Here is a 13,284-nt window from a genome sequence, read left to right as displayed (position 1 = left end):
GCAGGGTATAAGGTCTTTTGTTCCCTCAACGTAGTTCAACCTCCATATACAAAGCTTCAATTTCCCCCTCGGGGAATTTCTCTCTTTTCCCGTTTAATTTCATTGCTATTACCCTCTTCCTGCACACCCAGAACATGGGAGTTCTTCATTTCCGGGTGGGAAAGCACCATATGATCTGGTAATGGTGATGTGCTAAATTTTAAAAGGAGCAGTGTCCAGGTGATTTTTTTTTTCTGCCCCCCCCCCCCCCTCCTAAGTCTTGTTCATTTTGTATGTGGCGGTTGAACTACATAAGAGAAAGAGGAAGACAGTGCCTCCTGTGGTAGGTAACCTAACACCTCTTTGGTCACGTTTTCTAGTTTTGTATTTGCGCACTTTTCTAGCTGATCATAAAAATTATTTTTTCCCAGAGATAAAGAAATGGAAAAGACCTTTGAGATGGTGAAATACAAAAACAGAGCCAGGGAGGATGGTTCTAAAAGTCAGTCCGTTCAGCTAGAACTTGGCAACCAGTTTGCTGTTCTTGGGGAGCAGTAAATGTTGGTGCATATTTTACAGACTGGTGCTCTGTATTCCATCCCAGGTAACTAATCTACATGGAACCCATCTGTCTTCACCCCACAATGCCAGAGAGATTTTTAATTGATCTGGTATAGACTTCTGCGGACAAATTGAGGCATCTGCAAGGCATCATGGGAATTTAAAGCTTGAAGCACAATAGCTGCTGTCATCTACTCTGGACTGGAACTGCAAGGGTTTGAATGAAGTGTCAGTCACTCTTGGAGCGACGTTTTTGGATAAAGATTAAAAATGCAGCCATTAAGTGGTCCATTTGTTTATAGTCCTGCTTCCATTTTGAATGTTGATCCCCTCAAAGGTGACTACCTCAGTTTGACAGAGAACTGTGGACACCATTATGACTGTACCTCGTTTGCCATCTCAAGTTTGCTACCGTTTAAAAAAAAAGAGTATTACAACACCGTAGTTGAACTATTTCAGAATATTAAACCGCTAAATTCCTGGGGGCAGAAATAGAAACATTTCTATCAGTCTGCAAATTGAATTTGAGACTGCACAACTTTTAAGTGACCTTACCTTTAAAATAAAAGGAAGTGTGGCATCCCGTTAAATTGTCTGCTTTTAAGAGGCTGCATGCGATGGCTTGGACTGCAACGCTTTCCGCTTAAAATCATTCTCCGCGTGTGTATTTTGATGGCAGTGAGCTGTAATCCGCTTCCCACTGCGGCTTCCTTCCCCAGATTTCCCTGATGTTAAGAGAACCATAGTCTAACATGAATCTAGGATGCACCTCATTCTTTGTAGCTTTCTGATTACTTTTTGTAAGTGGCATCACCAGTAAACCTCTCAGCCCTCAGATCTTCAACCTGCTATAAGTGTAGAAAACAAAAGTGTTTGCCAGCAGATAAACTGCCCTGGAAATGGGGATTAAAAAGAGGGTTTTGCAACAGTGTTCCTATTTAGAATTATTTGGGTAATCACACCTGAACAATCAAACTAGTGCTTGTTACATGCGACCATTGATGACACTTGTCAGTGAACTGAGGTTGAATTTAATTCATCCAACTTTTTTTGTGTATTTATGTAATTAACTATTATGAAACCTTAGCTTCAGGATGGGGAGAAAATAAAGTTTTACGGTTGCAGTTAATAAAAATATAACAGCTGTACAACTATTTATGAAGACCTTTCCGGACAGTATTTTCTTACGGTTCTGGTTTCAAGACCACTTTAAAATTGGGCATAAATAAGTGCATCTTAGGGCCTTGACCTGCTGCACTTTCAAATTCCCTCCTTTTTGGCTTGCGATAAAATTAATTTTCTGTTCAAGAACTAACAGCAACACTTTACTCGGAGTAGACATTATTGGGTTGTTTTAAGATGCACATTTAGAATCTATTTTGTGCTTTACAAATAGAACAGCAACTATTGTCTGAACATGTTTGAATCCTGGGCATGTATTATGGCTGTACTGGAGAAAAAAAATGAAATAAATCAATAAAGCTGCAACATGTGAATATTTTTTGTTTCTTGAACAATTGGTTCAGCTACTACCTGCTCAGTTTTTTGGGGGGGAAGGGAAGAGGAAAAGAGGGTCATACTCTAACTCAAGTTACTGCATTAATTGGGATAGTAAGTATTTTAATTCAAAATGCACTTTGTTACAATGGATGACGCATCTGATGTTTAAAACAAATACAGCTACAATATAAAACCAGGCTATTTTGCTATATGCTGCATTGCCTGACTAATAATACACCCTAGTGGCAGAGGTTTGTATCGGACCAAGAACCTGACTCCATCCATAACACAGCAGAGGCAAAAATTTAAATGCGGTTTTGTATTCAAGTAATCGTATTTTGTGTTTGTGTTGCTTGTGAACTTATCGGATACAAAACCCTGTTCTTAATTTTAATGCTTTATGCCTCATGCGGGGGGGGGGGGGGCTCTGAAATAATCTAGTTGGAGACTTATCCTATTGACCCATATCCGATTTCCTTTAGTCTCTCCCACTGTTGGGGAGAACACATTGCCTTTGGGAAGTATTGAAAGAGGCTGGTTACTTTGTAAGCAAACATTGCGGATTGACCCTGTTTTGTAACCATTATTCAATTTGGTTGTATCCCATACTTGTCCTGAAGCTGATGAGTCCCAATCAATAGCATTTTAACACTGGTGTTTGGGTGGGACTAAGAATACACTACACACCAGAAACTAAATGCTGGAAATGCACAGATAGTCGGTCAGTCCTGGTAGCAAATGGCAGTAAATCGAAAGACAACTGACTCCCTCTGGTCAACCTCCAAAAGGAAGAGTAATTGGTTTAACAATCAATCACTGCAGAGCAGCACTTAATGGGACTAAAAACTAACAGGCTTCCTGATTGCATGTCTTTTGATTGCAGTGTGTTTTGGGCCAATTCACCTAGGCTGTACATCTTTGGGGGTGAGACCCATGTAGACATTTAAAAAATGTTTTTATTCCAGATTTCGATAATTTTTACAAAACACTACAAAAGAGAAAATAATGCAAAGACAAAGCAATATATCAACAAAAACAACAACCCTCTAACCAACTCAAAATTTAGCAAACAAACAAAGCGAAGTGGGGCATCCGCCCCTTACAAATAACATGAAATCAAACCCCCTCCCCCCGGTTGCTGCTGCTGGCCTCCACCTAACGTTCTGCGAGAAAGTCAAGGAACAGTTGCCACTGCCTGGAGAACCCCTGCAAAGACCCTCGCAAGACAAACTTTATCTTCTCCAACCTGAGAAATTCTGCCATATCACTCACCCAAGCCTCTACGCTTGGGGGTGTCGTGTCCCTCCACATTAGCAAGAGCCTCCTCCGAGCTACCAAGGAGGCAAAGGCCAGAACTCCGGCCTCTTTCGACTCCTGCTCTCCCGGATCGTCCGATACCCCAGCTCGGTTTTACCCGAGCATCCAAGACCGTGGACATAGTCTTTGCAAAGCCCTTCCAAGATTTTGTAAGTGCCGGGCATGCCCAGAACATATGGGTGTGATTAGCTGGGCTCCCCGAACACCTCACACACCTGTCCTCTACCCCAAAAAAACGTACTCATTCTCGCCCCTGTCGTATGTGCCCGATGCACCACTTTAAACTGAATCAGGCTAAGCCTGGCACAAGATGAGGAGGAATTGACCCTGCCCAGGGCATCAGCCCATAGGCCCTCATCCAGCTCCTCCTCCCACTTGCCCTTCAGCTCTTTCACCGAGACCTCCTGCAGCTCCTGGTATATTTCTGATATCCTGCCATCCCCTACCCATACGCCCGAGACCGCCCTGTCCTGTATCCTCCGGGCAGGCAGCTGTGGGAATTCCCCCACCTTTTTCACAAACGCCCAAACCTGCATGTTACCCTGGGGGTAACCCAAATTTCTCCTCCAGCGTGCTCAGACTGGCAAAGGTCCCATCGATAAACAAGTCCCCCATCCTTTTGATTCCTGCCCTATGCCAGCCTAGGAACCCACCATCTATCCTACCTGGAACGAACCTGTGGTTGTTCCGTATCGGAGTCAAGAAAGAGGCCCCTATCTCTTCCCCGCACCCACCCCCCCCCCCCCCCCCCCCCAATGCCGTCTCCACTGCCCCCAAATCCTCAGTGTCGCTGCCACCACTGGGCTCGTGGTATACTGCGTCGGCGGAAGTGGCAACGGTGCTGTCACCAGTGACCCCAAGCTAGTATCTATACAGGATGCCTCTTCCAGCTGTTTCCACGCCGCCCCCTCTCTCCATTACCTATTTCCGAATCATAGACACATTCGCTGCCCAGTAATAGCTGCGCAAATTCGGCAGCGCCAACCCCCCCGCCCCCGACCGCTCCAAAAAGTCTCTTAATCCGTGGGGTCTTATTTGCCCACACAAATCGCCTAATACTCCTGTTTACCAGCTTACAGAAGGACTTGGGGATGAGAATGGGCAGGCACTGGAAGGCGAACAGGAACCTAGGGAGGTTCATCCATACGGACTGCTGTCTGCCCACCAGGGAGAGTGGCAACATGTCCCACCTCCTAAAGTCCTCGACCCACGTAGACATGGGGAGAATGTGCAAATTCCACATGGACAGTGACCTGGGGCCTGGATCAAACCTCGGTCCTCAGCACTGTGAGGCAGCAGTGCTGACCCCTGTGCTGCCATAATGGCAGAGAGCTCTTAATGCGAAGTTCACATCATGATGTACTGAATGACCATCTGTGAAGAAAGAACACCTCAAGGGGTTTTGAGTTGGGTGCAGAAGTCGATTGAACATTTTGTTAAAAGCAAATTGATTGATGTTCGCACAGGTATACAGTGGCTGGTAGATATTTATGCGGTTTCATGTGACATGCTGAAATAATGGTGTCTGCCAGGCAGAAAGAAGTCGGAAATCATCACCAGAATTAGCAAGCCAGTCATATCACTCAATGATCTCACCGGCACTCTTTTACACCAGTTAGCTATAATGAAGCTCTATTGAAAGTTTAAGAATGTTTCGCAAACAACACATGTTTATTTGTGCCATCACCACCCTCTCCAGCGGGGGGTTCGTTGTCAGCCACGCACGCCTACTGAAGTATGAGAATTCTGCCTACTTGCACAGTCGGGCTGTTTTTAAATCCCTTGACTTTCTTTTTGTCAACTTGGACAAAAAGTTGACAATTGGGGTGTCACAAACATTACACTTAGAATCACCTAATACCATCTGAATCGTCTTAATTTTCAACATGTCCCTTTGTTCTTGATTTTATCCCCAGAGGAAATAGCTTTTCTATATTCACCCCATCACATCCTTTTAGATACTTCCAGTAGAACATCTGCAACCTCTCCATTCTGCATAGGTTTGAACTAGAAAGCTGGTTGACATTGGAAATATGTTGATTGATCTTTATGGCACACACTTAGCTCAAATCTGGGTGACCCTTCAAGCTATTCTCTCGTTCCTGGTGCACTCTCTACACTTGAAGATATGCTTTATAAGATCTTCCTTCAGTCTATTCATATATATCAATGTAAAAGCAAGACCTTGCTGATATTTTCTCTCTCAAAAGTATCAAGTGAATTGTAATTCCACTTTATATATGCATGCCCATCTTCTGAGCCAAAACCTAAGAGATCATTGCAAGAGATCATTTGGGGCCTCACGGTAGCATAGTGGTTAGCATCAATTCTTCACAGCTCCAGGGTCCCAGGTTCGATTCCCGGCTGGGTCACTGTCTGTGTGGAGTCTGCACGTCCTCCCCGTGTGTGCGTGGGTTTCCTCCGGGTGCTCCGGTTTCCTCCCACAGTCCAAAGATGTGCGGGTTAGGTGGATTGGCCATGCTAAATTGCCTGTAGTGTAAGGTTAATGGGGGGATTGTTGGGTTACGGGTATACGGGTTACGTGGGTTTAAGTAGGGTGATCATTGCTCGGCACAACATCGAGGGCCGAAGGGCCTGTTCTGTGCTGTACTGTTCTATGTTCAAAAAGAAGGAGGATTATTTATGTCCTGCACACTGCTTAGGGCATCTCAAAGCACATCACTACTAATGAATTAGTTTTGAAGCACTCATGTGGGCAAAGCTGCCACTCCATTTGCTCTGCAAGGTTCGGTTCCACAACTGCAGAGGTGAATGAATAATCTGTGTGGTGTTGGTGGAGGGATCAACATTGGCCAGAACAATGAAATATGTTTGTCTTTAGAAAGTTGCTATCAGATCTTTTAAGTCTACCTCAGCAGGCCACAGCCTCGATTTTAAAATCTCATCTGGATAGAAGACATCTCTGGCAGTGGTGCATCCTTTAAATACTGCGCTGAAAACAGCTTAGTGGAAAAGACCCCTCCCCCCAAGCCTTGTTCCGAATCAGCTACATTACCATTCCTGCTTTGACTAGCATTGAAGACTGAAGAATAATAGTCCCTGTCAGTCTCTTCCTCTCATAAAACATCCCATTTGCAAAGCATTTAAGTTTCCACTTGTATTAAGAATCTATTAAAAGTCTATCTGAGAGCTGTGTTACATCATCCCTAGTTCAGCTGTGGTTTCCTGATCTTGACATGACTGCTGACCTCACTCTAGATTAAATGCAACCTATTTTGTTTAATTTAAGAGGTTGATCGCTAAACTCCCTATATATCAGTTTGACACCATGGTTACAGAAGCAATAAGGATTACAAAGATGATTACCTTCAGAATAAACAACCCATTCTTTACCACGCATCACGGAAACTGTTGGATTAATCCTAATTCCACTTTTAAAATGCTGGCAATGATCTCATCTTGATGCTCAAATTGGTTCTGCGTTTGAAATCATAGAATTTACAGTACAATGGCAGGAGGCCATCCAGCCCATCGAGTCTGCACCAGCTCTTGGAAGGAGCACCCTGCCCATGCCTTCACCCTATCCCCGTAACCCCACCAAACCTTTTGGACACTAAGGGGCAATTTAGCATGGCAATCCACCTAACCTGCACATCTTTGGAGTTTTCTGAGGAAACCCATGCAGACATGGGGAGAAACTGCAAACTCCAGTCACCCGATGCCGGAATTGAACCCGGGTCCCTGGAGCTGTGAGGCAGCATAGCTAACCGCTGTGCTTTTCTATTATATCATTCTATCTTCCTGCTTACGTGCAAATGAGAAAGAAATGAAAATTCTGCTCAGAGGTCCTCTGGAGAAGAACGGAGTGCAGTAAATACGCCCCACACCCCCTCCCCTGTTTAGTTAACTATTCAATTTTTAAAAGATGCGTTTCTTAAAAGATTTGTACATATCCCACTGTCTACATGGTTCCATGTCTGTAATTTAGCAAGTGCTGCCATTGACCTGCGAGAACAGGAATCACAATCAGTGATGCACATGAAGCAACTTTCCATACTTGCCACCATGCGGTTCAAGATGTCAAAATATTTGCTTGGAGGAGAAAGTGGGACTAGATTGCAAGTAGAAGTAATAGACTGGTATTTATTACACCATAACTTAAACGAATGCAAGACTTTTGATGTGTTGCCATTGGTATCTATAGTCATTGGGATTTTTGTAAGCAGATACAATACTGTTTTTCATTTGAACAGTATAAATAGAAGAGTGTAATTTCGTAGAGCTTTTAAGAACTAGAACAATATCTCCATCTTCCCACGAGTCGGCCTTTAAGGAAGACCCACCCTGGTTGGATTTCTGCACTTCAATACAGCAGTAGAATACTAGATTTAAACAACACGCTCAGATTCTTTGTGATAACTATTCCTGCTTTATGGGCGCCTGGTCCAGACGCCAAAACGTGGGCGGAATCTTACTCTTGTCTTTAGGGTTTAGAGTTGAAAGCTTATCTCTGGGGAACTGGGGCGGCATGTGGCGCAGTGGTTAGCACTGGGACTGCGGCGATGAGGACCTGGGTTCGAATCCCGGCCCTGGGTCACTGTCCGTGTTGAGTTTGCACATTCTCCCTGTGTCTACGTGGGTTTCACCCCCACAACCCAAAGATGTGCAGGTTAGGTGGATTGGCCACGCTAAATTGCCCCTTAATTGGAAAAAGAAAAAAAAGTAATTGGCTACTCTAAATTTTTTTTTTTTTTAAATCTCTGGGGAACTAACAACAGCTTCTTCACCCAGTTGCCATTTTGTTTGGTTGGCCTGTTGCAGAAAAGGACTTTTTTGTCGGTTCTAACTTTTGTTTCATGTGGAAAACACATGAGAAAATCAATTTGTGAGCGCACATCAGGTAGCTGTAATGCGTTCAAAATTATTATTTTAAAAGTTATTCCGGCACCTATAACGCGCCCCACCCTTTCTGTGCCTTTGCACAGAATTCAGCAGCGTTTTAAATGTACCGAATCTGACATTTTGTTTATTTGAGACTCATAAAAACAACAGACGCCACGGCTGATTGAGAAAACGGATTAGCGGCCCAACCCGTGTGACTGATGCAAGGACTAAAGAATCTTTACCGCTTACATTGCCTGACTTACTTGTTTTTCCCTCCCTTTTTTTCATGCAACCTTTCCCAAATTGAGATTTTAGGCTAATACCGAAGTACGTGGAGGCATAATTTGAAGAACGGGAAAAAGACCGCACCGAGGTGGGTAACATTTCTATCTGGCGTCTTCCGATGCAGTAATTCCCGAAAGAGGTCCACGGTGGGTTGGGATTTTTATATCAATACTTTATGGGAACAGCGACGGGAGTATTCCAAATTTATAGACCCGGTGTCAATATTTGTGATAACATTTGGTGGATTGTGTGTACTGGCCAAATAGCTGCCATGTAAATATCTGATTTATATTTCATATCTAACCAAATATTGCTATAGCTGAATGAGATTTGACCAAAGTTGCTGTATTGTGCAATTTCAGATTCTTTGGGGGTTTACTGAGAATGAAATTACTAAGCAGAAACAAAAACATGAATTAACCAAGGCCATTCAGGTTATGTTTGAGTAACAGTAACATTAGTTAATGGGCAGCACGGTGGCGCAGTGGTTCGCACTGCTGCCTTGCGGCGCTGAGGTCCCAGGTTCGATCCCGGCTCTGGGTCACTGTCCGTGCGGGGTTTGCACATTCTCCCCGTGTCTGCGTGGGTTTCGCCCTCACATCCCAAAAGATGTGCAGGGAAGGTGGATTGGCCATGCTAAATTGCCTCTTTAAAAAAACCATAACATTATTTTAAATATACAATTCTTTGAACAGTGGAGGATAGCTGAAATAAATGTGATGGTTTTAAGAATCCAAACGAATCAAATCTATTTGTTAATTCACGATATTAGAGATTTAAGGTAATAGTAGGAGGAATGATGGAGAATATAGCAAGCAGAGAGATGGTTGGGGGGGGGCATTTCCTGAGCTGGCAAGGTGTGACGAGTGCTGTTTCACTGGAGCCGTCACCCCACAGGCTCCTAATGCATACACAAAGGAGTTGAGGGAACCATATTGAAATTTGTTGACAGTCACACTGAAGGATGTGCCTAATCGCAATGTAGATTATAATAGACTAGGATACAGCCAGACTAGTAGGATGGACTGAGGCTGATAAATAGCAGATGCAGTTCACTGTAAAAACAAAAAAGGATATAAGAACAAAGGAAGGGTGACGCAGTGGGTTAGCCCTGCTGCCTCATGGCGCCGAGGGTCCGGTTTCGATCCTATCCCCAGGTCACTTTCCATGTGGAGTTTGCACATTCTCCCCGTGTTTGCGTGGGTTTCGCCCCCACGACCCAAAGATGTGCAGGTTAGGTGGATTGGCCATGCTAAGTTGCCCCTTAATTGTGGGGGGGGGGGGGGAATAATTGGACACTCTGAATTTAGAAGAGAAATAAAATAAAAAAAATAGAACAGCCAGAGGAAATAAACACATTGTAAAATATTGAATGGAATGGAGGTGTCTTGGTACGTTTATATACAGGCTGTCACAGTGCAACAACAAATTTACATTTAAAACATCCCAAGGTACTTTACAGACGACCAAACCAAATAGTACATCAAACCTCATAAGGAGATATTCGGACAGGTGATGATAAGCACTTGGTCAAATGTTTAAAGGAGCATCTTACTGTAGAGAATGCAGAGGCTTAGGGAGGGCCATCCAGGCAGCCTAACGTGAAGGACTCAATGGTGAAGTAACAGAAAAAACTGGGTTACGCAGGAGGCCAGAATTAGAAGAACGCAGTTGGGACTGGAGATTACCAAGACATTAAGAGGGGCGAAACCATGAAGCGGGTTGAAAATAAGAATGAGAATTTTAAATTTGTCAGACTAGGTGCCAATGTAGGTCATCGAGCACAGTGCTGATGGGTGAATTGGGGATCGCTGCAAAGGTGGAGGAGTAACGGGCATGGTTGAAATAAAACATTGAACAAGGCCTTTGTTATGCTATCGTAGGAAGATTCAGGCATTGGCTGCAACAGCAGAAGATCGGCATGTGCACAGTTGCTACAAAGTCACATTTACAACTGGAACATGTTAGCCGTCAGCATACCCGAATCTTTAGGACAGATCTACATGAGAAGGAAATTTGAACATTGACTTTTATTTAATGATAGACTTGAGAGCTCATACTGCCTATAGTCAAACTAAAATAGGGCACAGGTGTGAGGTGATGCATTTATATTGCAGGCTGTTCACTTAACAGAGTGAATGAAGTTACAGAGTACTTGGAAAAACACGTAATTAATCAAGGTCATTCAGCAGTTTGACTAACATTGTAAAATTCTTTGAAACATTGTAGGTAGGAAACATAAGGCCATATACTTGGAAAATAAGATTCTAAATGGGGTAAAGGTTAGCATACAGGTACACAAATAATATCATATTTATACAAATAAAGCACTGGCATTTATTACAGAAATAGAATTGAAATGTAGAGGTTATGATACACATAGAAACTTGATTAGTCCCCACTTGAGAGTACTGTGCACAGTTCTGCTCTCCATTTTAAAAAAATGTAGTCATCTTTATTGTCACAAGTAGGCTTACATTAACACTGCAATGAAGTTACTGTGAAAAGCCCCTAGTCGCCACATTCCGGCACCTGATCGGGTGGGAGAAATCAGAATGTCCAAATTACCTAACAGCACATCTTTCGGGACTTGTGGGAGGAAAACTGGAGCACCCGGAGGAAACCCACGCAGGCACAGGGAGAACGTACAGACTCCGCACAGACAGTGACCCAAGCCAGGAATCGAATTTGGGACGCTGGAGCTGTGAAGCAACAGTGCTAACTACTGTGCTACAAAGGATATAGAAGCCCTGGAGAAAGTGAAAAAAAGATTTACAAGGATGGTACCAGAAGCGAGAGGCTAAATTTGTCAAGAAAGACTGAACAGGCTGGGGCTCTTTAAAACAAAAAAAAAACAGAGGTTGGAGGGTGGGGGCAGAACCTGTGAATGAAAGGGTTTATAAGATCTTCAGTTCCTATTTTTAGTAGGGTAACAGTGAAAATGTTTCCAGTTGTGGGAAGTCTAAAACTCGGAGCCATAATTATAAGATGGTCACCAATAAATCCAATAGGGAATTTAGGAGAAAGTTCTTAAGGCTGAGATTGGCTAGAATGTCGAATGAGGCAACTGGCATAGCAACATTTAAACATAATTTTGATAAACACACAAAAGAAAGGAATAGAAGATTATGCCAATGTTAAATGAAGGGCTCATGTGGAACGTAAACAGGCATAGACAAATTAAGCCAAATGACCTGTTTTTGGCAGTAAATTCTATGTAACTTGACAGCCACTTATGTCAACCAGTGTTACTGTTTAGCTCACCCCCAGAAGGTCTCCTCTGATTCTAAATGCCACATACCACGGCAAATAAGACATACTACACCCCAATTAGTGTGCAGACGTCTGCTTAGGGAGCTGTGTAGGGTTTGGCTTCCCAATATTGCTAAACCTATGGAACGTAAACATGCTGTCAAGGCCTGAACACACTGCAGTGAAGTAGACTAATGCTCCCGTTGCCAGACAGTCTAGTTGCTGCTCACTCCACCAAGATCAAGCTCTTCAAACTATATTCACACTAACCTCAAAGTTTCACACGAATGCTCCAACTACTGTTGATGCAGTCTGATTAATAAGGAGACAACTATTTTGCAACTCCGCAAGTCATCGGTGTATAAATCCGATTGCTGTTGGTCTTCCCACTTACGTTGCGTCTGATGCTGGGTTGTGGGAGTGGGGGAGGGAAGGGAACCCAAGCCTAGAGCAAATGACAAAACTGTACACTTAAATGATCTCAACTTAAATTACCTGAAACTATCTTGTTGCAAAGCATTTGTGAACTGTATCAAACCATTAAGTACATTTTCCGGTTTGCTTCTAAACATTAAATTCACTTGGAACATAACGGCTCAGTGGATATTATTCAGGACAGACTGAAAAGCTGGTTTGGAGGCACATAATATTCAGAAGTGCCAACCAAACATGACCATAGTCAGTTTTAACATCTGTACATTGTGACAGCACAAAAACCTTTCAGCATTAACAATGAAGTGGAATAGAAATCACAATGAAACTCGGATTTGCTGCACTGGAAGTTTAATACCTAAACTGTTTTCCTCTGACAGCAGCAATACATTAAGGAGCCAGTGAAAAATTATATGGTTTAAATGTATCTGCCCCAAACATTTTGAAAGTGGCTTTTATTGTTCCTTCTCAGAATAGAATATAGTTGTACATTTCAAATGAGTTCAGTATTATAAACTGCCAGGAAAACTGGGGCAATTTTAAAAATGGTTTGATCCGGTCCACAATAAGACGCCATAAAGCAATTTGCAGATAAGGTACTTTATGTAGTTTTTAAACTTTCTTTCAGAGTGATGGCAGAAAATAGAAAAACTTTTTTTTTGCAAATTCATATTTAAATATATTCTGATAAAATATAGTTGTCATTATTCCCATCTTTAAACCCATCCATTCTCTCCTCTGATTCCCACTCCTGGAAGAATGTGAATGTATTTTGGATTATGAGCCATCTGTTGCACGCTCTCCATATGTCACGTATTCTCCTCGATCCACCTTATCGATGTGATTTAATTTGCTTTTATAATGATTCAGTATGTTGCACAAGTCACAATTGTTTTCTCTTATTTGTAGGCACTGTTACAAACTACGGAAGGTGCATTTGGATCCAGAGCTACTACATTCCACAGTCTGTCAGTGTTGGAAACCTGATGAGAGCATAATGATACTGCTACTATTATTTGTCAGAGCAGTGACAAGCATCTGATGAATTCATGTATTGAATTATTTTACATGCAGCATAAATCATCAATAAAGTTCTACAATAATTAAACTTCC

At 42.8% G+C, this 13,284-nt stretch overlaps 1 protein-coding gene across 4 annotated transcripts in view; it reads left to right on the top strand.

Moving 5' to 3' along the window:
* Positions 1 to 13,284, top strand: part of cdv3 (carnitine deficiency-associated gene expressed in ventricle 3) — a 36,847-nt gene extending 23,563 nt beyond the window's left edge. Inside the window, exons 5-6 of one of the 4 annotated variants that reach the window (XR_005460613.1) lie at positions 8,511 to 8,575; positions 13,081 to 13,284. Coding sequence is in view for 3 of the 4 variants with exons in the window: in XM_038796681.1 (XP_038652609.1) it covers positions 411 to 537 (127 nt within the window). In the remaining variant the exon portion in view is untranslated. Of the gene's footprint in view, positions 1 to 410; positions 2,037 to 8,510; positions 8,576 to 13,080 lie in introns of those variants that run through there. The other 3 variants (XM_038796683.1, XM_038796684.1, XM_038796681.1) reach the window with 3 other exon arrangements.

This window comes from Scyliorhinus canicula, chromosome 5 (assembly GCF_902713615.1).
Source record: "Scyliorhinus canicula chromosome 5, sScyCan1.1, whole genome shotgun sequence".
Lineage (NCBI taxonomy): Eukaryota > Metazoa > Chordata > Chondrichthyes > Carcharhiniformes > Scyliorhinidae > Scyliorhinus > Scyliorhinus canicula.
The sequence above is the reverse complement of the archived record's forward strand: the minus strand, read 5'-3'. Positions and strand labels throughout refer to the sequence as shown.